The 27,176-nt window shown below is 48.2% G+C and overlaps 1 protein-coding gene and 1 long non-coding RNA gene across 2 annotated transcripts in view; both read right to left on the reverse strand.

Annotated features, from left to right (window-relative positions):
• Positions 1 to 15,388, reverse strand: part of ABCA5 (ATP binding cassette subfamily A member 5) — a 31,883-nt gene extending 16,495 nt beyond the window's left edge. Inside the window, exons 1-18 of the mRNA XM_055795539.1 lie at positions 15,283 to 15,388; positions 14,493 to 14,606; positions 13,555 to 13,759; positions 12,280 to 12,438; positions 11,978 to 12,075; positions 11,079 to 11,308; positions 9,447 to 9,588; positions 8,520 to 8,708; positions 7,971 to 8,118; positions 6,837 to 7,005; positions 5,230 to 5,288; positions 4,593 to 4,703; positions 4,202 to 4,377; positions 3,661 to 3,780; positions 2,715 to 2,853; positions 2,449 to 2,539; positions 2,083 to 2,222; positions 414 to 533 (exon numbers count right to left, since the gene is read on the reverse strand). Coding sequence (XP_055651514.1) covers positions 414 to 533; positions 2,083 to 2,222; positions 2,449 to 2,539; positions 2,715 to 2,853; positions 3,661 to 3,780; positions 4,202 to 4,377; positions 4,593 to 4,703; positions 5,230 to 5,288; positions 6,837 to 7,005; positions 7,971 to 8,118; positions 8,520 to 8,708; positions 9,447 to 9,588; positions 11,079 to 11,308; positions 11,978 to 12,075; positions 12,280 to 12,438; positions 13,555 to 13,759; positions 14,493 to 14,597 — 2,401 coding nt within the window. The 5' untranslated portion in view covers positions 14,598 to 14,606; positions 15,283 to 15,388. The remainder of the gene's footprint in view (positions 1 to 413; positions 534 to 2,082; positions 2,223 to 2,448; positions 2,540 to 2,714; positions 2,854 to 3,660; positions 3,781 to 4,201; positions 4,378 to 4,592; positions 4,704 to 5,229; positions 5,289 to 6,836; positions 7,006 to 7,970; positions 8,119 to 8,519; positions 8,709 to 9,446; positions 9,589 to 11,078; positions 11,309 to 11,977; positions 12,076 to 12,279; positions 12,439 to 13,554; positions 13,760 to 14,492; positions 14,607 to 15,282) is intronic.
• A 4,750-nt stretch (positions 15,389 to 20,138) lies between these two features.
• On the reverse strand, positions 20,139 to 26,811 carry LOC129783969 (uncharacterized). Its single transcript, XR_008746182.1, has 2 exons — positions 22,704 to 26,811; positions 20,139 to 22,199 (listed from the first exon to the last, which is right to left on the reverse strand). It is a non-coding gene; the product is annotated as an uncharacterized LOC129783969 (long non-coding RNA).
• Positions 26,812 to 27,176: the final 365 nt, after the last annotated feature.

Below are 27,176 nucleotides of genomic sequence, written 5' to 3' on the forward strand. Positions count from 1 at the left end.
ACTGCATTTACAATTTCTCTAAAGTAAGCTCCATTAGGAAAACAAAGTACATTTTTAAAAGCCAGCCAGAAAAAGTGCAACTGCAAAGCAAAGGAATTACGATGTAAGTACACTGGATGAAAAATTAATTACTGCAGAGAGAGCCAGTAAAAAGCTTTTCCCCTGGATCCTCCCAGAGTCACTCCCCGCTCGGCTCACTGCTTTTTCATGTTAAATATTTCAAAAGCCTGGAATGCCGTGAGACCGAAGGGGCCCCACACTGCTGGGTGCAGTGCTCCACGAGAGGATTTTTTTATATAATTTACCTTCATAGCAAAACTCTTGCTGGCACTGATGTGGCGTGGACAGTTCTACGCTAATTAAGACTAAATCAAATAGGAGGGAACCAGGAAGCCAGCCACAGGCCACCCCACCTGCTTGATCAATCTCTGCCTCAACTTCCAGCTTCAGATAGACATCCTCCAGCGTCGTCATGGAAACGCCGTACGTGATAACGCCCAAGTGGGAATGAATATCCAGGTCAGAAAACAAGCCTAGAGACAGAAGGGAAAGAGTGGTTGCTCTGAAACAGGGTTACATCACCCCCCGAGAGATCTTCAAGCACATCAGAGGCATCCCTAAAGCCTTCTGCATGGTAGGAATGAGCTGGTAACGTGTAAATATGGTCGCTTAATTACAAAGACACAGGTCATGGCTTGAGGACCAAGGGAGGGATAAGCTCCTTTTAGCACAAAACTTCAAACTCTGTGGTCGGGTATGGGAGATGGGGCATGTTTTCCCAACGCTGTAGTGTTTATGAAAACCACCTCAGCATCCTAAAGCTCCTGGGCTCAGAACTGCCTCCCAGCTAGCTGCAAGAGCCCCTTTTCCTGGAAACATCACCCACACGGACTGCAGGACAGCTCGTCCTACCTAGATCCCTGCCCAGGCACAAAGAGATTTTACAAATAAAACCACTCAGTGATTTTATATTTTTTCATATATAAAAAAATAAATACCAGATTCAGTAAAGCCAGCTTAACCGGGCAGGAGAACCTGGACAGCATGCATAGGTTGAAGAACCAAAATGATGCTCAGAGTGAGAGCACTTCTTAGCACCTTTGGATAAAAATACTATCAGGCTCCTGTCAATCCTATGAAGTGAAGGACTTGACAAAATGAGGAGCTTCAGAGCCAAGGTCACACTGAAGGAAAATGCAGTTGCGTAAAATGGGAAGAGCAGTTGGATACCCGATGATGCTTATCAGATCCACAACTTCTGCTCCAGTGGCTGAGGCATATTCCCGACCTCAGCTCCTCCTTAAAACAGTTTGGGGGAATGGATTCATTCTTGCATAAAGACGTCTGTTTTTCAAAAGTACACGCAGTGGCTGCTAAAGGTAAAACTAATAAATTATTAACTGGTTAAATGCAAAGGGGAAAAAACCATTTATGGAATATGAGCTGCATTTTCACATCAGTATTGATTCTCCCCTAGCTTTCCACACAGCGCAAAGGACACACTGTTTCTTCCATTTTTTTCCTGGGAGGTAAACAAGGAGCCCTGTATAGGGCTGATCAGATAATTGCTGCCATCTAGTGAAATCAACACATCTGTTCTGCGCTCCCTCTTGCCAGTGAATTTCAAGGCAGCGACACAAGGCTCTACACAGGTCACAAGGGGGATTGATTTTTGTAGGACTTGAGGCTCTCTGGAGGGCAGCCCTCCCCATTAAAATGCTCTGTGGTAAGAGGATGCTTCTTCAGGACGAGGGGATTCTCAGGCAAAAGGGTCTCTTCACCCTTCTGCTAAATAAAGGCACCTCCCCAGCACTTGCTGTCGGGTACCACGTCCCTCTAAACACACCGCAGCCCCCTTGGAAGAGACCTCGCTGACTGAGCGGCAGACAAATCAGCCAACCAATGGGTTTTTTCATATATATATATATTAAAAAATACATGTATATTTTATATATATGTATTTATATATATAAACCACAAAAAAGAAGTGACAATTTAACAAGAATTGCAGGCTGTGGCCATGCTTGAAGGATTTCTCTTCTGCAACTGTTCAGCCCTGCAGAGCAACCCAAACATCGATACCTGCAAACTTGTCCATGTCCCTGAGCGGCAAGGTGTACACGAGCTGCTCGTCGTTCTCCTGGATCAGGCTGGCCGCAGGTATGTGCTGTCTTATCAGCGAAGTTGTAGCTTCCGTGTTGCAATAGGCATCGATGTGCATACTGAGAAAACACATGATGAGCAATGGGGGTTTTAAAGCTTGCTTTTCTCCTTACACCCACATCGGAACTATCAGCCTGCAGAGCGCCAAACCTTCAGCACAAACATGATGAAAGGATTTTTTTGGGGGCCAGGGGGTGCTATCTTATAGATTTTAAACAGAAAACAATTAAAAAAAAAAAAAAAGAGACATCATGTCACATAGAAGATACCACAGAAAAAGAATACCTCAAGCGGTAGCCAATTCCCCATTTGCTTTTGAGAAAGAGAGAAGATCCAAGGCATTTTAACATCCCTTGAGAAATCACAGCTTTACGATCTAGAAACAAAAATCAAGAAGGCCCTCTGAATCACACAATTGTCAGTTTGTTTCAAACCCCAACTATGTATTTCAAACAAAGCTGTATTCCACCGTTAGAGCAGCATCACTTTCTGCTCCGTGGCTGCTGCTGCTGTTCTGCCTCTGCCCCCCGGCCGGTACCCAGGGCACTCACCGGCGAGGATATCTGCCTCGTCCATGAAGTGGGTACTGAAAACGGTCACACAATTCGCTTTCCTGTTTTTCAGAAGGTTCCAGACGATGTGCCGCGAACACGGATCCATACCCGCAGTCGGCTCATCCAGCAACAAGACCTTTGGGAAAAACCAGGAAGCGTTTGCAAAGCCATATCCGCGTGCAAGGAATCAACCGTGGGAAATCCTACCCAAGTAACAGATACAGGGCTTCTTGTTTGAAGCCTGCTAATTAGTCCTCGAAAACATGCAGGAAACATCCTAGCGTAAGCAAGGCAGCTGTCTTCACTGTGCTTTGAATAAATTCATCTCCTCTTCCAACAAATGGAAAAATCACATAGTAAGTTAATGCCATCGTCTCTTTCATTCCGTTTCTGATACAATTATGTTTAGCTACGGCTGCAGTCCATCTATTAAGGGATGATTAAATACACACACATGTTATTATATTCAAGTCCCGGTGGACTGTCATACACACCATTTTTAAACACAGATCTCAAAGCAGCCACCGTTCTTACAGGGCACCAATAACAGATCTGTAACACAAAAGCACTCTCCGTCCACAGCCCCGTGCCAAGTGCCTGGACAGCTTTGCGAGGAACGTCTCCAACAGGTTCACTGCTGGGGGCTAAATGTCACCTGCCAGAAATGACATCAAACCTGTCACGCTGTGGTTTCACAGAGAGATGAAACCCAGAGCTACTGCCACTACCTAAGCCATTAGCATCCCCCAGCATAAAGGCTGAGCTGTTGAAGTGGTATTTTTAAAACCACAAATGAAGAAAAAAAAAAAAAAAAAAAAAAGAGAGACAGATACTCAAAGGAACAATTTCTGCATCTTACGTATTATTAGTCGGTTTTGACAAGAGACATCAACCCTTGGGTGTGTTAGTGACAGCAAGTCAGGTTTGTCTCCATCGCTCGCACCTTTGGGTTCCCAAGAACAGCAACTCCCACCGACAGCCGCCTCTTCTGCCCCCCGCTTAATTTTTTAGCTTGATTGTCTCTGATGGGCTGCATATCCAAATCCAGCAACACCTTCTGCACCTTCAAAACATAAGAAAAAGCACATTTATTTTTTTTTTAAAAAAAGCATATTTTTTAAACAAGATTATTAATAACCAACAGTCAAATGAACTGCTCCTAATTCCCCGTGTATCCTGTATCTGAACTGTGCACCCTGCAAACCAGCCGGTACATCAACAGTAGGGTCTTTAGCTCCAGCAAACCTGAAGTTAAAAGGTGTCTATGCTTGAACACAAACACTAGGATTTAAGATGTTTCATGAGCATTTTAGTTTCATAGGAAAAACTGAGAGTTTATTCTTGTACAAGTATCTGTCTGCACCTCTTTGTCGACTGTACTGTAAAGCAGCATTTCCCTGCAAACTTGCCTTAAGGAAAAGGGTGTTTTGCCTTACTGGTTCAAAACGATCAGGTAAGATAACGTCTGTGCCCAGCTGACTTACCTCTTGTATCAAATCATTCTGAGGGATTCCTTTAATTGCAGCGAATATGGAGAGATTCTCCTCCACAGTCAATATATCAAAGTGTATGTCGGACTGAGGGCACACCCCGGCTATCTGTCGCACTTCAAGCATTTCATCGATCTCGGAGACTTTGTGCCCATAGACAGAGACGAACCCTTAAAAAACAAAACAAAACAAACACGGGAGCCATCAGCCAAGAGGTTTTTTTACAGCCAGAGAGCAGGATAACAAGGATGTGGATCTAAAGCAGACTCTTTCCAGACCCTATCCAGAGAAAAATTCAGTGCATCCCGGAACAACCATAAAGGCTAACGGCTTTGGTTTATCAAAAGCAGGGTACTCAAAGCCTGCTAAGAGTGGAGGAGCTCACCGTCAGTCGGCGGACACAGCCCGCAAAGGATGTTCATCAGCGTCGTCTTCCCGGTGCCGCTGTGCCCCAGCAGAGCCGTGATCTGCCCTTCGTAGATGTCGAAGGACAAATCTGGTCCCCGAGGCAGGCGCAAGAGAGAGAGGAGATGTTAGCGATGGGCTGGTGGCGCCCAGAGCCAGCTCCTAGCACAGAGGTAAATTCAAATACTAACATATGGGGTATGCATCCGCGCTGGCTCGGAGGGACGCCTTACCTCCGCGCCCTGGGGCTGGGGGGCCCTGCACCGGCTGGGGGCTGCGTTAAACGCCACACGGGGAAACGAGATGAAAACATTAGGGAGACAGGGCAGGGAAGATCATATCACTACTAACACGGGCGCAGGAGGAGTAACGGGGCCGGTGTCAGCAGGTTTTCTTGTGATGGGAAGGCTCCTCTTTTGGGGTACCATTTGATACAAGTTTACTCTCACCGCTTTGGCAAAAAGACACACACAAGCACATCTGGCATTCATGCTCCAAGGCCCCACCCCACTAAAATAAACCAAAAAGCCCAAACCGAAACAAAAAAAAGTCACTCAACAATCCAGCTATTGCTCCTCTGCATCTGATAAGCAGCTAAAAAGCTAAAATGTTCTTACTTCTGAGAGCCTCCACAGTTTCCCCCTTTTTTCTGAATGTTTTCTGAACACAGCTGATTCTGAAAGAAGACACGTCATTTTATAAACTATTTGAGGATCTTTGTATGTCATTTTGAATGATCAACACTTGGCAACAGTCACAACAAGGCAACCATACTAAGGTTGCACTAGGCACATTAAAGACCCATGAAGGCAAGAGACAGGCCACCTTGCCACAGAACTCTGTGCATCTCCACCCTGGCCATCAGAAAGCATTTTCTGGTCACTTTCTAGGGCATTTCCTATGATGACAGACTGAATTATTTCAAATCTGTGTTCTTGAACAACACACTAGAGGTTTTCCCAAGCTAGAAAAGGGAATGGCTACTCCCCAGTAATTTCACAGAACAGCAGAAGACTCAACAGACGCCAGATGGAAAAGAGACGTGGGTAGAAGAGACTCCAAAGATGTGATTACAGACAGCCCTTGATCAAAATTAGGGAAAAGCAAGCAGGTATCTTTCTCTCCAAGAAGGGTAAAAACCATCCCTCTGGCCCCATCGTTTTTCAAAATGAAAAAACCAACCAGTTTATTTGAAGGATGGGTTTTGGAAGCCTGGCCACCCTGAAAGCGAGGATGGAGAGTGGATTACAGGTGGGAATGGGGGGAGAAGAACCGGGTATGAAAGAAAACAAAACCTGTAGATGTAAAGATGACAAAACAGTGCAAAAATGATGGTGAGCTGGTGGAGGGATGCTATGGAAAGAGTCCAGGGTAGATGAATAATGCAAAAATGGCCACAATGTTCTCACGTGAACGTCAGGATTAGAACCGGATCCTTCAACCTATGGCAGATGCTCAAAGAGACATGGACAGCATGGACAACACAAGATTCATTCTGGTCACTAACCCCAAACATCCATTTGAGGCTAGTGGAGCCAAGCAGGAGGAGTGAAGCTGCTGAGTTCCCCTACGCGTATCAGGCTGTGCCACTGGAAAATGATGGCAACAAGGGCTACAAGGAAGATACTGAAAATAGTATCTGAGGAACTCCGAAAACACATGACAGTCCAGATGCAAGACAACAGGTGACACAAAACACAGCATGGAAGATGACAGCATGGACATCTATTTTTCAGTTTCGGTTTACCCTCTTACGTATGGCAGCTGGGGAAAACCACTCTGGTCTATGGAGAACACAACAGCCTCCACACAAACTTAGAATTCAGCTTTCTCTCCTCAAAAATGTGTGTTACCAGAAACTAAACCTTCCCAGAAGAGTAGGCGTTTCAACATCTGCAACCGCTTACACCTCTCGTGGCCTCAGCGAAACTGAGGGAATGGAAAACCGGCCGGGTTTGAGAGGACTCCAGCCGAAGGAATACAATCCACAAACAAACCCTGCCTTTAAGCCCAGCGATTTATCCTTGGAGAGCATCCATGTCACTGATGATGGGGCTTCACTGAAAATGGAAACTAGCCGTGCGGAGGACCCTGCAATGCATACCATATGCTATTTGAATCCAGCGCCTGGAGAACTCAGAGCGATTTTCAAATTGCACATCAAAACATGTCAGGGACCCAGGCGACCTGCTAATCTGCAGGTGGGGCAGGGCAGGGCTTGTACCTGATGGCTTCTTTCCCCTGAAATTCGGAGGGCACGGGTTCCACTATCTCACTGAAACTCAGACTGCCATTGACACTGCTCTCGTACAGCTCTTTGTAGTTTTTTCTGTGCTTCGACCAAAACGAGGGCTTCATGAAGAAGAACGGTGTGCGGCGTAGTCCAAACTCCCCTGGAGAATACAGGGAAAAAGACAATTTCTTAACAGTAGCTGTGGATACTCTTCAGCTTTTTTTTTAATATATATATATATATAAAAAAAAATAAACATAATATATATATTATAATAATATATAACATTTTAATATATATGTATATGATATATAAATATTCTATATAACTATTCAATACATATGTATTATTTATTTATAGATCATACAGTAATAGGAGATATTAAATAGGTAATTTTTTATATATGTGTGTGTGCATATATAGATCTCTATCTTTTATAGCTAAAACCCTGCTGAAGGTCTAGCAGCCAGCCCACATCCCCATTCCGGAGGGATTCCATCAGCCAAGTTTACATCATCTGCATTTAAGCCACGGTTCCCAACAACTCAGTTAGCAAAGCTGGAACCTGCTCGCAATTTAAATGTATGTGCAAATCTCTCTGTGCAGGAGAAATCCCCGGCACCGAACAACGGTGACTTAAACGCAGGCGATATAAAGCCAGAGAGATCAGAGGCAAAGGGAGCTGAAGGGCTTAACCAGGCATTAGTCGCGAGATTAACAACTTAATTCTGCATTTCATGTTAAACTACTGCCGTCGCAGGGAAAGGTCTGGAACGGGCAGAGCGGTCCTGAATTTTCAACCCTTAAGAGCAAATTGCAAAGGCTTTCCTCTAGAAAGAGGGCAAAACAGAGTTCAGCTGGTGTGCCTAAGGGCCATCCATCCCAAACATGCCAGTACCTCTCCCCACATCTCGTAGTTATAACAGAATATAAATGATTTCAGCTAAAGGTATTCCGAGTCACAGCATAAAATGTGTTTACAAATAGCACCACCTCCTAAATAGCACCACCTCCTTTCCCCACAGCAGAAATTAATTGAGAACTGCCACCAGCCGGGTCAGCTCAGGGGGCTCAGGGCTCCGGTGATGCTGGCCCTGCTCGGTTCAGTTTTCCCAATGAACGTACCTGGGATAACCTGATCAAGGTAGACAGCTACAAGCAGATAAAATATGCTATCCAGCACCAATAAAATAAGGGAGATAAAGAGTGGGTAAGGACCGTCATATAGATTTGAAAATGTAGCACCGTCTTCATAATCTTCCAGATGCATGACCTGCCAACAAACACGGACAGAGGAAGGTGTTACACACCGGCGTGGTACCAGCCTGGGAGGACACGACAACACGGTGCAAAGCTTAGCAAAAGCAAAAGGAAAAACTTAAAAAAAAAAAAAAAAAAAAAAAGAGAGAGAGATGAAAAAGTGACTGAAATCACAGCAACAAACATGAAGAATAACAGCTGCTTGATGGCACACTGTAGTTTACTTGGTATTAAATTGCCATGGGAGATAAGTAAGACAGGCCTTTTTCCCCGCTGTCAACAGATTATTAGAAAAAAAAATAAAAGAAAAAAAAGAAGAGTATTTAAGAATATCTACGTCAAGACCTACTTGAAAGCAACGCAAGACAAGTGAGCGCGACGAGGCCGCAAGCGGAGAGGCAGGCGGTCACTCACCTGCGCGACGCCGATCAAGAAGCTGCACTGACACAAGGGGCTGAGCACCCACACGAAGGACTTGGGGAAATCCTCCAGCAGGACAATGTTAAGGCCCACGAAACCAAAAGCCAGCGTGGCCAAGAACTCCACTATACCCACATGTTTTGACTTTTTAAATAGAGGTGTCAGCATCAGTGCAAAGAAAACCTAAGAACAGATTATGGGGAAGAAAAAAAAAAAGGTATCTATTAAAAAAAAATAATAATCATACAGGGCTTAGAAAAACTGAAGGAGAAAGAACATCGCTTCAATTTTGCCTCTGATAATTGCATCATTTTCCTGGTATAGTCACTACAGCGTTCACCCACGTGCTACTCTCGCCTTACAAACAGGCTGCTGGGAGGGACCTACTTCCCAAAGATGCCGGTGACAGAGCGCTGAAAAATATGGTAAAGGAAAAATAAGGAGCCATATGGCTGAGCATGCATGTACACCCTGGTTAGTACACCTTCCGTGAATGACAGACAGTAAACAAAGAGCTATTCCTGTACTGGTTGCTTATGAACTCAGACAAGCAATTGGCTGCATTAATGAATTCTCTGATCTTTAATTTGGGTTGTAACATTACACTGTATAGTAACAGCAAACGTCTAGGAGAGGGCATGGTTTTGGACTTCAGACCAGTGCTGCACAGTGTTCTCAGTTCAAAGACAATTACAAACTCAGGTATCTCAGTAGGAAAAGGTATTCCTGCTAGCGATGGTCAAGACCATACAACACCCCAACCAGAGTGGTCCCCGGGATGGGTAAGACACCCACCACTCAGTCCTACAGAAGCTACATTTGATCCAAACCCTGTAGTAGAGAAAACAAGATCAGATGGGAAGGGGATAAAAAAACGCCAGAGATGGGAATGCTGGATTCAACGAGACCAGGAATACTTACCGAAGAGATTCCATACAGGAAAAAAAGGAGAAATATCACAAAGGCACTGCTCTGGGGAAAGAGGGAAGAAGCCGTAGCAATCACTGCCATCAGAATGGACATGACAAAAATCAGACTCATGTAGAGCAGCACCCAGGAAAGCCTAAGAACAAAAGGAAGGGGGGGGAGGGGGGGGCAAAGAAAAGAAACCAGTGAATGAATTCCCAGCTGGAATTATCCACGCACACAAATAGCTAAAACTACCATTCTTTAATATTCCAGACAGCTGCACCAAAGCACAAGCTTGCAACAAAACAAGAGTCTCCAAATAAAAAGAGCTCTTATAAACATCCTTGTAATTGTTCTAGGCATAAGAGCACACACATCAATACCCACAGCATCAAAAAGATACACAATTAGATGATTCATGATTTTTATTTTATTTTTTTTTAACTTGCATAATTAATTCCCTGGTATAACCAAAAGAGCGTAACTGAGCAGTAGGTTTCAATAATTAAAGAAATTCTATTTAAAATTTAATACACTGGTCATTCCAGTAGCTATGCAGGGTAATAAAACCCTTTTCTTTTTCACAACAGAGCTGCAAGTCTGTGAGCAATTCTGACCTCAGGAAACAAGGGTGGTTTGTGTACGGGTAGTAAAAAACGACCCATCTTCCTCAGCAGCACACTTCTGTCAGATCCAGCGGCTGCTCAGGGCTGCACTCCCAGCGAGCCTTCGCACATCGCTCCCATTTCACACTGGAAAGAGTAACATGATTTTCTCCAGAGCAGGGATGCTCAGCGCTGATGTGCGAGGGGCCAGAGGGGCCAGCGGCCCATCGCTGCGTGCGAAGGGCTCGGCTCGAGAAGATTTGTCACCAAGGACGTATCGTCAGCAAAGGGAACGGCTGCCAGAGAAAGAGCTTGGGTGCAGAAATAAAACAAAAGCAACCAGGAAAAAAGTAACCCAGACAAGCCCAGCTGGCTGGTACCCTGCAGCAGGGAAAGATGCTAAAACGCTGCTGGCCGCTGAGGCAAAGGGCAAAGCGAAACCCGTTTTTATCTCCACAACTATCAATGATTTCAGATTACTACATCCTCTCATCTGGAAAAAAAACCCATCCCGTTACATTGCACAGGACCTTTTCCATCACGGTAAGGAAACACATTAAAACCTGTTGCTCAGACTGCTCCGTCACATTAAAATTATCAAGCTAGATTCATCTCATTATGTGTCGGGGAAACTGCTGCTAAGCCCTGGAGAGAGACCCCAGGTGACCTGCTGAGCCTCCCAGCGAGGAGGCATTGAGCCAAAAATATTTAAAAGCAGTAAAAACCGAACGACATAAAAATCTCACACGTTGTCACATTTAATCCCTCTAACTCTGGCATAACTTTACGTGCACAAGTGCAACAGCATTACTCTGGTATTACTTATTAAAATATTCCTATTTTCACGATACTGCAAGCACCTGTTAGATTTTACACAGTATCTCACTTCTGGGTGGGTTTCAGTTCATCAGACTGAAAACAATTTAAAAAAAGGAGGACAGGACAGGGGAATTTTCCTAGAAAGTGTTATTTTGTATTATTCCTTTACACATTTTATATTTCTTTTATAAACAACAGGTTAAAACAAACACTCACATACCAAAAGGCAGTGTCATGAAGTCCCAATATTTTTAAGAATTCCTTCAACTTCCTCTCCTTTTCCGCCACAATATGAATTGCCAAATAATATCCAAATGGCGAGAAAGCGATCACTAGGTAAATTAAAATAATCGCACGAGGAAAATTATCTATTTCCACCACCGCAGCCTCTCCCATAACCACTGCTCTTGTCAATTCAAGCTGTTCCCAAACCGACTGATTCGTCTTCAGCTGAAAGGAAGGGAAGAGGTATTTCTGCATCATCTCGGATTTTAGTGCCTCATCCCACCCAGCAGCAGCGACCCCGGCTTAGCCCCCCCCGGCCAGCGCATCGCCCCGCACCCAGCCCAGCCTCCATCCCCACTGCCAGGGGGAGACCCCGAAACCTTCCTGGCCCCAAATCCCAGGCCAAAAGCACAGGAATTGGAGAACACCTGAACATCTGGAGATAAAATTAATAATTTTGCAATTCCTAGCACCTGAAAAACAGACCCCCTCCTGTCACGAGCAGAGTGATGGGAAAGAAACAGGGAGAAAGGCACTGCTGACGAACGCCGACACCAAAGCAGTAAGGCAAATTCTGCAGCCCCTTTTGGTACAGCATCTTAAATAACATTTTGGGGTGAGCACTGTCAAGCCTTTGTGTTTGAAAGACTGCTGCGATGTATGGTTCAGGCTCATTTGGATGTAAATGAAGACAAATGCCTGCATTATTCAACGCAGAAGAACACTTTTGTATGAAATACGGGAAAACACATGAAATATCCTGCCTCCCCATCAGACTCAAGATAATTTTTCATATGGCATTTTACAGAATTAATAGACAACATGAGAAAAACAGAGCCTAAGGCAGTCCACGGATTTGAACTTCCTTGGTTTTGTTATTTTTTTCAGGTTTACCTGTATGATTGCAGCATCGATGCAGGCTTGCAGAGCTGTAAACCCTGAGCTCCAGTATGTTACCGACTCGCATCCTTTCTGCAGGTTGGAGCAACTGGCTGCAGAATAAAGGCAGGCGTTTTACAGTGCAAAAAGCCGTCTTATCCCCAGTGCAAAGATGGCTCAGCCTGAGGCCATCCCTCAGAAATGATGGAAATAACCCGCATAAACCAATACAGGCAACACCAGGCCAAAAAAGAACAAGAGGGAATGATGTTTCAGTTTATCCCCTTACAGAGCAATACGAGAACACGCACATTTACCTCTCGATTCCGTGTAAATGGAAGACATAGCGATGGAATTGTGAAACCTCAGCTGGTAGGACATGGCATCGTTGAACACGACGCCCACAAATTTTGAGGATTTAGAAGCACTAGCCTCTTGCAGCTCCTCCTCACTTAAATACTCCTCCGTGATGATGCCTGTGAGATAGAAGAAATTCTCATGTTGATTTCGGTATCAGCACAGCAGGAAGAAAAACTGTGACTGTTTAAGGAAGCATCACATTAATCATTAACGAGTCATTCTGTTTTCGAGATACGTACAGTTATATTTTTGTCCCAGTGAAGGAACTATTCTCCTGAACAGAAACCTGCAGGAGTGTTGTTCAGCTGCAGGGTGGGTAATTCAAATTTACCCCCAGGTCTTCTTTTCCCTCCCCTGATTTTTTGCTGCTCCAACAGCTTCTGTGCCCCAATCCTCTGCCAGCCACCCAAGAGATTATCCTCCAGCACCAGCACTTTTCAAGAAGTGCAGATTAACTGCTGCAAAGGGCTAAATACATGAAAACATGGTATTTCTCCACCAACTTCAGCAGAGGATGGGAGGCAAATGGGCTGCACAGGCAGAACGCAGAATTGTTTGCTCAAAGTAGCTGAAGGCACCCACAGGGAAAAGGCAGATGCTGGGCTGCCTGTTTCCCCACGGTACCTTTGAGGCATGCATACCACAAGGAGGAGAACCAAAGACACCAAACTAAAAATACATCAGGTTATGGAGAGGTAAGTTCCTGCTAGATATGTAAGCTGTGTAGGCAAAGCAGTTTAAACCAACAAAAAAAATTGCTTTCAAAAGAAAAGGTGACACGGTGTTAATGGGAATCAGCATTTTAAAAATTCTAAGATGTTGTTTTGATAAGAACAACAGGATAGAAAACACAACCTGAATTATCTGCGGGATAGCATCATCTCCTGGATTTGCCCCAGGATGCCACAGGACAAGTACTAATTAGCCCAGAGCTGCTCAGGGGCTGTTTGTACTCTGGGTCCTCCCAAAACCTTTCCTGCAGCCACGTAACACTTCTTGGCTGTGACAGAAGAATGGGAATCATTTTAAGATGGTAGTGCCAAAACATTTGCCAGCCAAGCAAAAAAAAAAAACCAAAACCAAAAGAAAGCCTTCACAGTCTTTTCTTTTATCTGCAATGGAAAATAAACGTTTTTTTTTCTACCAGCAGCAGCAACAGTGAGCTCCCCCTTCCAACACAAGCCACAGCGCGAGACACAGCGAGAACAAGAAAATTCTTAGGGTGTGAATACCATCTTCAAAGTTATCAAAAGCCACTTTCTTCATGATTTCTCGTGCCATTCGGGTGGGCGGCGTGTATCCGATGACAAAATTCACCAGCATGGAGGTATCCAGGGTGCCGAGGTTGGAGTTGCCGAGCTCGCCGTATTTCCTGTGCGGATGCATCATGCTCATCAGAATCAGCCAAAACAGGAAAAAGAGTGGGAAAAGGACCTCCTGTACAAGGAAAGTAAGAAATATGAAAATTTCAAAGAGCAGTCGTAGAAACAAAGTTTACCTTAGTTACACGAAGCTTAAGGGAGGGACCGTGAGTTTCATTACTTGACTGTAAAGTTCCCTGAACGTTTTCAATGCAACAGCAATTTTAATGCCAAATCCTTCTCTGGCACTGAAGCAGGATTTTAATCGCATTCATCGGTAACCTAAGAAGCTGTTTTAAGGTACAAAGGGATGATTCTACACGCTTTAAAAAAAATCAGCAACTTCATGCTCTTTGGAAAGTAGCAAAACACAAACCATGAAGCATTAAACCAGTCTAGCCAAGCACTGTACTATCTCTTCTTCACCCTAAAATTCATCTTAAAGCATCACACACATCACCTATGCACAGGGCTGAACTGTTAGGAAAGATAAAAATCTTTTGGAGAGGTCTAATCCCACCACACTGCTCAGTTATGGGCGCAACTAACTGGGTTTTAGAAGCGCGCTAAGGCTGCAGTATTAATTCCAGGGTATTTTCTGGACAATGCCTTATGCATGACAACACATTTTCAGCCAAAGGATCACAAAATATCTTCTGAAAAAGCTTATTTCAACCCAAAATTAGAGCAGATCGTGAAACTTCAGAAAGATGGTAACAGAACTGAGCATTGCCTCTAACTCAGGAGCTACTGGTAAACGCAGAATAACTGCGGGTACGAAGGCAGCAGTGAACACGCACTCCGCTTACCTGAACGCTGCTTTTTTTAGTCCTACACTTAATAAGACAGTTCTTGAACAAGAGAGCTCTGGTTTGCCTCCATACTCCTGCTTCTCTTGGAACAGCTGGTGCCATTTTTCCAGGCTAGTTAAAAAAGAAAAAAAAATAAAACAACCTACAAACAAAACCCAAATCTGTATTAAATGACAAAATAATTCAAAAAGCAGAAGCCAGGCATTTGCAGCATTCAGTACCTCATATTTTTATATTTTCAGATAGATATTTCACTTTCACTTTTTCATATTTTCAATGCCTTCCTGTATATATGCCAGATGCCTGCTACATGAAGAAATTGGTTGCACTTGTTCACAACGAGAGAGCTGGGAAAACTGGCTGGGAGAGGCCTCGGGATGCAATCCTCCACCCAGAAGCAGGATCAGCATTTGTGCTAAGACTTGAGCTAACCTGGGCTTATTTTCATTTTGCTACACATGAATTACAAAGCAAAGTATTTATCTCGGAGCACAGCTCCAGCGTCCCATGTCCCATGGGCTCAGGGCAGCCAGCCAGATCGATGCATCTGAAAGCAAGAGCCACCTCACCCCAGGCAAACTGTTCAATTTACCATGAGTAACGCCTTTCCATTTGGGAGCAGATCCAACACTACATACTTTCCTTTTAATTTTTTTTCCCCACTTTTTCATTAGGCCAACCGTACAGCACAGTAGTGCTGAAGATAATATTTGGGGAAAAAATAAAAAAAAAAAAAGATTTTGAAACGCTCTTCTAAGAGACAGCATCCAATTCCACCGGGACGTACCTGGTGAGGGATGGCAGGCTGGGGAACCACCACGTTTCTATCCCCAGCGTTGCCACCACTTTGCTGCTGGAGGTTTGGAGTCACTGGTCCATCTACATCTCTGTTTTCTCACCTGTGAAGGTGAAATACAACCGTGAGCAGCTCAGCAGGGCCAGCAGAACCAGCGTGGGCTGCTGCAGCTCCCCAGCTGCTCCGGCCCCGTCCCACCTCCAGCAACACCTTCATGCCGTGACCGACCGAGCCATTGCCCAGCGTTTCCAACAAAACACAGTGCGGATTTTAAGAACACATCCCTATTTCTGGTTTTACAGCTGCCAACGCTTGTTCAGAAAGCGGACTGATGTTTTTGGTGCTGCGTGTTCAGCACAGCTCTGCGGCAGGACCTGGTTTCTCTGTTATCTGTTAGACAACACATGGCTCAAGCTTCCTTCCCAGCTGTATTTTAATATAGAAATCTATTTTGGGAGTGCAGACATCATCTAATGAAATACATGAGGTTGCTTGAATGTCAGCACCGCTGCTATGAGCTGAGCTTGAAGAACTTCAAATGCACAAACTGCTTTACAGAGAGCTCTCCCAGAGCCTGCATTCCTCCGAGCGCAGGAGGGAGGAGAGGAGGGGGAAGGCTCTGCAAGCAACAGATCCCGATCCCACTGCTCATGGCCTCCTCTGCTGTGGGTGCTGGGGTCCCCCACGGGGCAGTGACCCCAGCAGGCACAGGCAGCACAAGGACCTGTGGGGGACACGGCTGCACATCCCGGGAAGCCGAGCCTTGGGAAGAGATCCCACCTGCAGCGCTTTGATAACGTCCCATTGAATCGACTTCAAACATCCCAGAATCACAGAACGGTTGGGGTTGGAAGGGACCTCTGGAGATCATCTAGTCCGGCTTCCTCCCTCCCAAATAACAACCCCGTTTTGCTCAAAAAAACCCCAGACCACCCCACACGAACTGCTTAAACATCACCCTATGCTAATAACTAACTCTTGCAGGAAAATTGCATCCAACTCCTCTGGATATTTTCGAGCAAGAAATGTTTCAAAATGACAGCAGAATGTTTTAAAAATAATGAAGAGCAGCAGCTGTTGCTTACAGGTCATAAAAAATAATGTGCTTCTGCCCTATGCTCACAGCATGCCCTGTTATGTGCCCAGACTCCCACCCTTTGCTTTCAGAAGCAGATTCAAAGTCCTTTGGAGAGGACAAGCTCCACCATGGTCCCCACCGAATGCTACATGGCTGCACCAAAGCCAAACCCTCCCCCAGTCACACTGCTCCATCCTAATAAAATCCAAAAAACTGGCAGAGATTTAATAGGATTCAACTTCTAATGCCACTTACTGTTTTTTTAATTATTTTCTATCCATTTATTAAAAAACCCAAACAAACCAGTAACTCTTCCAATCTTCCCTGGAATGCCCCCATGCTTTAATTTACGTCAGACAGGTTGGAGGAGGGGTTGTTTTAAGAACGTTAATTGATTTCTTGATATTACACCTGCCATCTCTGCGTAAGCTAATGAAGCTGCAGAACACAAAATTAAGAACGTTGAAGCATCACTTGAACGCTGACAAACCCAAACCCTCCTAGGAACTCCAGAGGAGGAAAACAAACACATAGGTTGAACAGAAAAAGAAGCTGCCAAGACATTTATCTGAATAAATACCGGAGAAAAACGCAAATACTCTGAACCTGCAAAAGCCTCCCTCAATGTCGCCCCTTGTTTATGGTCTCGTACTGACAGAAGTGGCTGAAACGCTTGCTGGCACCTCAGCCCAAGCAATCCCAAGGAGATTATTTGGTTCGTACTTCAGTTCCGGATCAGAGATGCTGGCGGTCCTTACGGGGGGATAAAGATCAGACCCTACTCGAGGCTTCCCTCGCTTCCCCAGGCATCAGCCTGGCCGGGCTTTAAGGGATTTAAGCTGCTGTGATTTGGTGCTGTATGCCCGGCAGCCCTCACTTCATAAGCTAAAAGCAAACAAATAAACAAGGGGGGGGGTGGTGGTGGTGGTGTATGTGCATGTGTATGTGTGCGTGTGCGTGAACAGGGCGCGGGTGTGCATGTGTGCACACCTCAGCTAAATGAGCTGTGGCTTAAGAGAATAAAAAAAAAAAAAGCCAACAACTTAGTGAACACCACCTGCAGAAAGATAAGAAAATAAAATTACCGATCTTGCTGCAAGGCGACGGCAACGTAGATGATACTTAAACACTGATGTGCTTTTTACTGCTCTTCAATTATTTAAGCGAAATGGGTTATTTATGCGTTTTTAAAAACGGGCGGAATCTTCCTCCCCATCTGGATCCCGAGGGAAGCGGCTGCGGCTCCGGCACCACGGAGCCCGGCAGCTGCAGAGCGGCTCCCTGCGGGCTGGGGCTGCGGGGCCGCACCAGGGCTGCCCCGGCTCCGCACCGCGCTCCGCACCCGGCCCCGCTGGGGCTCCGCATCCAGCACGGCTCCCCGCATCCGCCCGCCCCCCGGGGGCTCCGCACCCCGCACCGCTCTCCCCACCAGCCCCCGCACCCGGCCCCGCCGGGGCTCCGCATCCAGCACGGCTCCCCCCAGCCGGCCCGGCCCCCGGCGGCTCCGCACTCGGTCCCGCTCCCCGCACCCGGCCCCACTGGGGCTCCGCACCCCGCGCCGCTCCCCGCACCCGGCCCCCGGCGGCTCCGCACCCCGCGCCGCTCCCCGCACCCGGCCCCACTGCGGGTCCGCACGCAGGCGCCGGCCCCGCTCCCCGAAGCCCCTCGCTGCCGGGCGCTCCCGCAACCGGCAACGGCAGCGCGGGCCCGGCCTCCCCCCGGCTGCCCGCCCTCCCGCGGCGGCCCCGCACCACCGCCCGCGGCACCCTCACCGGGACCAGCCGCTCGGCCCGCCGCGCCCGGCAGGTGCGGCACGGCTCCTCCTCTTCCTCCGCCGGCCTCGGCCTTCCCCTTCCCGTCCGCACCGGGGGGGCCGCCCCCGCGCCCCGCCCCGCCCGCCGGAGCCCCCCGCCGCCCCCGCCGCTGCGCTGCGCCGCTCCCCGCCGGGCGCAGGGCCGGGGCCGCGCTGCACCGCCCCGGGCGGAGCGCGCCCCACGCCGCGCAGCCCCCCCGCCCCCGGGCCGGGCCGCGCCGCAGCGCCGGGACCCCTCTCCCGGCGACCCCCCCTCCCGGGAACCCCCCACAAATGGCACCCCCGTCCGGGGAGCCCCCTCCCATCGCGATGACACTCCTCTACCGGAACCCCCACCCCCAATGACACCCCTCTCCGAAACCCACCCGAGGACCCCCACCCTCCCAAGGACCACCGTCCTCTCTCCCAATGATCACCCCCAAGCCCCCCCCCCCCCAAGGCCCCCCCCCCCCTCCCAGGGACCCCTCCTCAGAAGCACCCCCTCTCCCAGGAACCCCACCATCCCAGGGACCTCCGCTCCCCTCCTCCAAAGAACCCCCAATTCCCAGGGACCCCCCCACTCCCTGGGACACCCCCCTGAGGACCCCCCCCTCTCCCAGGGACCCCCCCACCTCCCAGCCAATGCCCAGAGGAAGGGGCTGGAGGTAGGCACAGGGGTTTACGCCTGGGTGGGAGCCGCCTGGACGCACCCAGCGCTGCCAGTTCCCGCTGGCATCCAGGCGGCTGCCAGTATTTTATGCCATTACCCAAAATATAATTAAGGCATTGAAAATGCTGCCTTGAATACCAACGATGAACTCCTGTCATCTCCGCCTGTTGCATCCCTGCCTCAGTGGCTCGACACCGCGTGACGTTTCCCGCTCGGTCACCCCCTGGCCAAGCCCCTCACCAGCCCCCAGCCTCACTTTTTGCTGACGAGCGGGATGCACTCAAAGCTTAATTGATTAAAAAAAAAAATCAAATCACTAAAATCTTAATGATCCTCTTCCCATCCCTGTGAGCACAAGCCGCTTGTTTTCCTCAACGCCTCCTGCAAGTTGCTGGGAAAGGCTGAGCACAGGATGAAGCCCAGAGGTGGTGGGAACATCTGGAGCGCTGCAGCGGAAGGGAGGGAAGCGGGCAGCTCCCGGCGCTCCCCCAGGACCAGCGGCTCCAGGAGGAGCTCAGCAGCTCCAGGCAACAGCACTGGAAATGCCTTGTTGGAGCTGGTTTTGTGCACCTGAGGAGCTGCACAAGCATCACACGAGCACCACGGGTGCCCCGGTGCAACTCGGTAGCAGCGTGATGGACTCTACATTTTTCCTTGGAAAACTGAATCAGGAGACTCTGTCCTCATCCAGACAAGAAGAAAAGGGTCTCAAAGCCCAGCAGCGGGAGCAGGGCCAGCATGGGCAGGCGTGGTGGCCCTGCAGGAGCCTCTGCCTTCACACCTCACCCCAGCGAAGATCTCCTGTCTGGAGATGCCCAGAGCCGAGCCCCAGCCCTGGAGTGGGGACCGGCGGCCCCCAGCAGCAGAAATCCCGTGGGCCGGTATGGCGAGGCTCGGGGGGGGGTGGTGTGGGGGAGTGGGGGGAAAGGGTTTGGAGGGGGAGGGTTTGGGGGGGTGGTTTGGGGGTGTGGATTTCAGGGGAAGGGATTGTGGGGCAAGGTTTTGGGGAGGGGGCTCTGGGGGGCAGATTTTTGCAGGGGAGGTTTCAGGAGGGAGGTTTGGGTTGGACTTTTGGGGGGGAGGCTGCTTCCACCAGGTGACCCCCAAGAACGGGCGGCCCAGCATCGGTGGGTCCAGGCTTCTTCAGATCCTTCACATACAGAAAATGGTCAAATCCCACCCAACCTTTGTGCTAGCACTTCCTTTAGGGAAAAACAAAGAGCCAGCAGGAAGGCTTGCTTCAACCCGTAACTGGAAACTTCCTTTTTTCAGTAGTTTCCCCCTTGACAACAAGCATTAGATAAAAGTACTGAATTAAATAATGCCCTTTAGTTTAGCCTAATGAAGACTGAGTAAATAAAATGGCATAACTTGAGCTTCCAAAAAAACCAACCCAACCCACCCAACACTTCTTGGCTTGATCCATCCAGCATTAAATGGAACAGAAGCCGAATTCTGGGCACTTTGATGTTTGTGGTGGTCTCTGTTTATACTTAAAAAATGTGCACGGAGATCAGGGGGGTGATGCGCTGGTCCCAGTCCAACCCCAAGCGGCTGCTGGCGATACGGGCTGAGGACATCCAGACCATGGCAAAATTTGTCCTTGAGCTGCAGGGCAGCACCCCACCACCTCCCTGTGCCGGGGGCGTGGGGGCTGCCCTCGCTTTCCAGGTACGCAGCACCTACGGAGGCGACCCAGCGCCAGGACTGCCCGGTCCCCAGCTCTCCTTAGCACCCTGTTTCTGCTCTGCATAGGCAAGCAAGCAGCGCTTGAGTTTGGAATATAGAATTCAACACTTTAAGGAATTCAAACATCTGAACTCCCCATTTTGCTGGTGCTTATGCCAGTAAGCCTCCAGTTTGTTTTCTGTACCTAAATGACTGACAGCTCATGCTGAAGCAGTGGGATTTTTTTCCAGTTCTCATCACTTTGGGCTGATGGACTCCGTGTCGCATCATGAGCTCTGAAACCACAGCGGCACATGTGGAATGGCACTTCTTCCCTGCCTGATGTGGATGGCCGTTCCTTCCACTTTCTTTTTAAAGGATCTCCTGACAGAAGTATTTCTTTGAAAAAAGAAAGTTGTGCACAGGTGCTCACCTAAGGAGTTCTGTCAACAGGATATTATGGAAACGCAGTTCATTGCGCTGCAGTTGTAATGCACTAATCCATCGTGTTTCAGAAAGGAAACGTGATCAACTCAATTTCCTTTTGTTGAGTAGGTAGTGACTCAGCCTTTCAAAAGTAAAAAGAAAAAACAGTAAGCATTAAAAAAGTAAAAAGAAAAAAAAGTAAGCATTAAAAGTGCCAAGGACATTTCCAAATTCTCCGGTAGCATCCCTGCTCATCCTGCTGGTGAAAGGACGGCGAACCCCGCGACGCCTGGCCATGGAGCACAGCGGGTAGGAGATGCCTGCAGCACAGCAGCCTGTTCCTTGCCATCAACATACAAAGGATGGAAGGTTCTGCCCGTCCTTTCTTGTGCTGTGTTGAGAGGGGAGCACAAGTTCAGTAGCGAGACAACAAATCGATGGCCAGAGCTGGAACATTATTCTCAGATTTCAGTTAGGTGGATGTGGCCCTTCTGTCCCCTGCGGCTTTTGTGTCTCAGCTGGAAAGAACGCGCCTGCTCCGATTGCTCTTGCCATTCTGCAGAGAGTTTGCAAAAAGCCCAGGAATGTTGGAATGATTTTGTCCAGCGATGCAGAAGCTTCAGGTAAGCAGCTGCGCTTTCACTGTTTCTCTTTTTATCAGAGCTTTGCAGAGCCCTCTGAGAACCAGAGGCTCACCACATAAATTGCTCAGATTCAAATACAGAAATTATTTTACATTTTCCTTTGGACTTAGCATCTCCTTATTAACTGACTTGAGTCCTGCTCCTGGCCCACTCCTTGTTACTGTTTATATGCATTTTTCTCACGCAAACAGCTGGCTCGGGCACTGGCCATGCTGTTTCTGTGCTGCAGGTGCTCTCCTGACCTCGGGCTCATCGCTGTCACAGGCGGACCGAGTGACCACCACCAAGGGGCGACTGACGCTGGGAGTCCTTGGCACACTCTTCCTTTGGCATCTAAGAGCTCTTTTGCTTTCCAGAAAGCAGAAATAAAAAAAAAGAAACAGCATTTAGACTTGTAAATCATAGATATCCTCATCATGCACTCAGAGGGCATAGATGCTCTCCCCCAACACCCCGGTCCTCCTGCATCCAAACCAGTGCCTGCAAGTCCTCCCAGGTTGTGATTCCCTTGAAGCCCAGCGCTGACAGCAGGTTTTCAGCCTCGTGCCAGCAGCCTGCCTCCTCTCCGCTGAGGGTCTGTCTGCATTGAAGAACTGCTCTTTCCTTTCTTCCAGGGATCGTTACTAGAGACTGTGCCGGGCAGAACAAATTACAGGTGAAAAAAATGAGTTCCCCATTGTGTCCTGCTTCTATTTGGAGACACCATTTCCTGAGTGCCCAGCACTTCAGCAGAACACAGGTGGGGAGAACAAAACCACAGTAATGTGCTTGTGCCTTTTTTCATTACGGTGAGTTTTGTTCAGCTGTAAGGCAGCATGCAGCACAGTTCATCATTAGGAGCATCAGGGGTGCCCAGCAGAGCATGGACCAAGCAGGAATCGCTACTGCTTCCCGGCTTCTTTCACCTGCTGTGGTTTCATCCAGATTGAAGCAAAATAAAGCTGTTAAAAAAGCAGGCTTCTCTGGATTTTTTTTAAGGTTTAATTAATCAGAGAAGTTGCCACCAACAGTTAAGCCCATTCTCAGAAACTAGGTAGCTTTTTCTGGAAGCAATTATTCCACCCTCCGGAGCAGAGGCTATGGCTTGCAAGAAGACAGAACAGGCTTTAGAGAGGAGATACATTCCATACTTACTAGAAATGATGTGTTTGCATCGATAAACCTGTATATAAGCACAAGGGTGATGTATTTGCATCATCTAATGCTAGAGCCTGGATTCTCTGCCAGGGAAGCCCTTCAAAAGTAATTCAGACCACCTAATTTAGAGACCTGCCTCTTTCTGTGGGCTAGAAGGAGACTAAAATAAACCGTGCAAAACCCAACTTCCTTCAGCACTTGCTGCCCAAAGCCTGCAGCTGCACCCAGCTGAGGAGGGTGCTCCGCTGGTGCCAAAGCCAGGAGCTCTTTGCCACCAAAAACCTCCCTGACACTCAGAAGCAGGGCACAAATACCAAGTACAGGCCAATACCAACGGCACTTTATACTCGTGTATAAAGAACAGGGGTTAAATCCCTGCTGGGGATGGCAGCATTTTGCATCTCCAGAATGGTTATGCAAAACAAATTCTTTAGAAGTCAGAGTTGCTCATAGTACGCAAGACAAAAAATTTACTCTGTGCCCTTATGCACCTTCTGTAACAACACTCAAACTGGCTCAAAATAAAATTTCAGAAAAGAATTTTCAATCTTGGCCTAAGACTTGGCACAGAGTTTCAGCCCAGAATAGACTTTTATGGAAACTTAGAAACCTCTGGAAAAAACAAGTTTTGTAACTGAAGCATCAATAGCCTCTTAACAACAGCAGTGCCAGGGGTACAAGGATAATACATCTATTGTACACAACGTATATAGAATACTATAATTACAGCCACATCAGTACAAATATATGTTCATTCTGGCCACGAATGATACCTCATGTTTGTAGAAAAAAAGAACCCAAATGCCTATTTTAAATCTACAGAGTTCGGAGGGGGAAACGTGCCCCATTGCTGATGGGGACATGGCAGAAAACAGATATTTTTCATCTGCGCTGCCCTGGTGTGCGGCAGCATCCCTGGATCCAGCGGCCGGCAAACACTTGCTGACCCCCAGCTGCATTCCCTGCCCACTGAATGTGCTGTACGCATTACGAAATGTAATTTCCCACTTTAGAAAAGCGCCGCCCTGGCTGGCTTTGTATTACAGCATGGTCTAGATATACATGTCATTTAAAGAAAATTATGCTTCCTGCTGCCGGCCCAGTAAAAATATCCCTTCAGACAGAGGCTGCTACCTGTCATTATTTAGCACCGCTTTTCTCAGAATCTCACTTTTGGAGCTGCTCACCCCCATTCAACCATGTTTGAGAACATTTTTGCAGTGGATTCCTCCTCCTCCTTCCTCTCCCTGGCTGCCGGAGAGGCACCAGCTTCCAGCCCTGAATATCTGGGCTTCTCCTTGCCTTGCATGCTCTGTACCGGGTGTTTCCAGGTGGTCTCCTACCAAACCTGGCTGGGACACGGTGCAGTATTGCATCCATAGCCAAAAATCACGGGGCGCCCACATTCGATGCAGGGCTTTGCCGACAGAGCTGCCGTGCAGAGGCAAAGCCCCCGCAAAGCGACACGGGGCTCACGGCCGCCTTCGCCCTCAGTGTCCAAGAGCCCTGGTGCACGTGTTTACACCAAGCCATCCACATTTGTATCGCGTTAAACATGAGCGCAAAAGACTTAACCACAGGCTTTTGACAAGCTCTTCAGATGCATTCAGAAAGAAAACTGGCTCCAGTAATTAAATTCAGATCATATTACCCCAGGAGTTACATAAATATAATAAAGGTTTAATACACCACCTCGACAAAAAAACCCACACACATAGTGGTGGGTAAGTGATAAAGACCATCCCTACCCCGGATTGCTCACGGGCAGGTCTGGTCTGGCAGCAAGGAGCCTGCCTGTGGGAAGCCCTCGGACCCCCCCCGGTGCTCAGCCCCTGTGGGGGAGCCGGGACCCCCGCTGCAGCCATGCTCCCGCAGAAAGCCCCCGCACAGGAGCATGTGCAGGCACGGGATTGCAGCCAGGGTAATCCTGAGCAATGAGCTGGTTACGGCTGAACCCTTAATAGCGCTGTTGAACGAGCCTGCAACTCATTTTGCTGAAAAAAAAAACCCAACACAAAACAACAGCAGAATGAAGGAGTCGGGGAAAACCAGCAAGAAACAAAGTTCAAAGCACAGAGCAGTGCCACAAGGCAAAAAACCCACACAACCCAAACTTAAACTCCTATGTGAGCCAGGCAGCAAGGGCAGGTGACGTGCAGGGACGGACATCCATGGGGCCAGAGGTTGCACCTGCATCTACACCCAGCCAACAGCAACCCACCGGCGTCCCTGCGTGGGGCTGGCGGCTCCAGCTCCGGGCTCGTCGGGGTCCTGCCCCCACTGCTGCCTGCCTGGGAAGGAGCAGGAGCACTCCCCAGACAGAGCCCAGCTGGCTGGCGTTTATTTAATGCAGCTTAAAAGTGCCTCGATTTTAGACGAACCTTGATGAAGTCCTTTAAAATGCTCTCGGATGCGGTGTTTTACCCATCCCAATGCAAGGGCTTGGGTACCGGCGGCTGGGCAGAGTTTAGAAAAGCCTGAATTTCCTTTATTGCTCCTGTCTTTGGGATGAAGCCACTGGGCATTCAAACAGCGCCTGGTGAGTGACCTGCAAATCTTACCACCGTGGAGACTAAAGGTGGTGGGTGTGACCCTGAAAGGTGTTTAATCATCCCGCTTCCCCCAGCAGAGCTGTGCAGCCGCAGGGCGCTGAGTGCGGAGCCTATGGCACGGCGTCAGGCTGGGGATGTACATACCCCCAGTGTACCCGGTGTACGTACACCTTCTGGTGCGGGAAGCACCCAGAGCCAGCACTGCAAATCTAGCAAAGCACAAAAGGCCTGGGACTGACAACTGAACCGAGTGCTCACAAGATGCCCAAAGGATGCATTTTGGTCCATTACTTCACTGAAGTAAACAGAGAATCTATTCTATACGTAACGTATATGCATGGAGTACAGATAGGAGGAAATGCAAACAGTAAAAGAACAACCAGTGTTTTTGCAGCACTAAAAGCCACACCAGCAGCCAAGGAAAAAGCAGCCACAACACTTAGCTCTGCCTCTGTCGTGCCACCCCTAATGTGTGACAGAGGGGGGCCCCCTCTGATGGCAGCTTCCTCTGTACAAGGCATGTGTCGAGTGTGGACATCTGTGTCCAGCAACACTACAAAAAAGTGATCACACAAAATGTGTTTGGTAAAATGTCAGGCTTTTTTACAAGAGACAAAACCATTTCCAAGAGCACGACTGCCCAGGAGGGCCATGCAATGGAAGACATGCCATAGAAAAATACCTTTCCCCCCAGCTGCCAAGTAAATGATTTCCAGAGGTATGAAGCTGCTTTAGTTCATCCGTGCATTAACCCTACATTAAAAAAAATAATATTTAAAAACTCTATCTGGCTCTCACATGTCACAGCTCTCCACTCCATCTCTGTCCCCCTGCTTTAGGTTAACAGCCACTCACAGCACCCTCGCCCCTCCTGGCAGAGCGGGCTCAACCCATCATTATTATCTAGCCAGATTTACGACTCTAAGACTTATTATTAGGTTACTGAGTTGAAAGTAGTTTTTATTTATTCGCCTCTGCCACTTTTACGTGCTGCATATACTTCTAGGGTCACTTTATCCTCTCTGAATTCCCTAGCTATCTGGCTAAAGCCACACAGAGACTTTCCCAACTATCCCACCTTGCGTGCACAGTTTGTTTAATTTCTGCTAAGTGCAACATCCTCCTGGGCTTTTCATCCACCTACTCGGGACTCTGAGGTGTAAAAATGTGCTACAAGCTAATGGCTGCAAGAGAAGATGCTTCAGGAGAAGGAGACGGAGGAAATTCAGACAAAAGGTAAGATGTGGCTGAACTCTGAGGGTCTGTGTTTGGCTTTCAGCACTGGCAGCCTGCAATTCCCTTTAAACTGGGGAACAAAGGAATGTGGGATGCGGCTCGGCACCATTCAGGCTGGTGAAGAGCAGATGGTCTCTGCTCCCAGAAGCGGCTCGTGCTCTGGACAGCTCATTGTTTCCCACCTCCTCTCCTGTCAAGCTGCATTCTCCTCCCCAGCATCTGCACCCACTGTTTGCTTTGGCTTTTCTTCAAGCCTCTTCCCCAGACACCCCGTCGGGGGCATCCCTTTTTCCAGCTGGTCCGTCTTCTCCTGGAGAACTTCCTACACTCTCTCCACCTCCTGCGGCAGAGCCCTGCCCTGCCCTGCCTGCCCCATAGCAGGCAGAGCCTTCAGTGTGCTTATTCCCACTATTTTTCCTTTTCAGCTTGGCAGTGTGAGGCCACAGCACCTGGGGAGCATTACGGAAATGGCTGGCCATCTCCTCTGCTTCCCTATGGAGGCTGACCACTGCCTCAGCTGAAAAATGACAAGAAATTTCATGAGATACTGTCCAGGGGATGGGATCACGCTTGAAAATACCACTGCCCTGCCTGGTGTCGCTAAAAGCCATCGTTACACCCTCTCACAGGACAGACCAAGCCAAACCCTCGTTACGTTTGCCCCACAATTATCCTTCTTTCT

Source organism: Falco peregrinus, chromosome 2 (assembly GCF_023634155.1).
Source record: "Falco peregrinus isolate bFalPer1 chromosome 2, bFalPer1.pri, whole genome shotgun sequence".
Classification (NCBI taxonomy): Eukaryota; Metazoa; Chordata; class Aves; order Falconiformes; family Falconidae; genus Falco; species Falco peregrinus.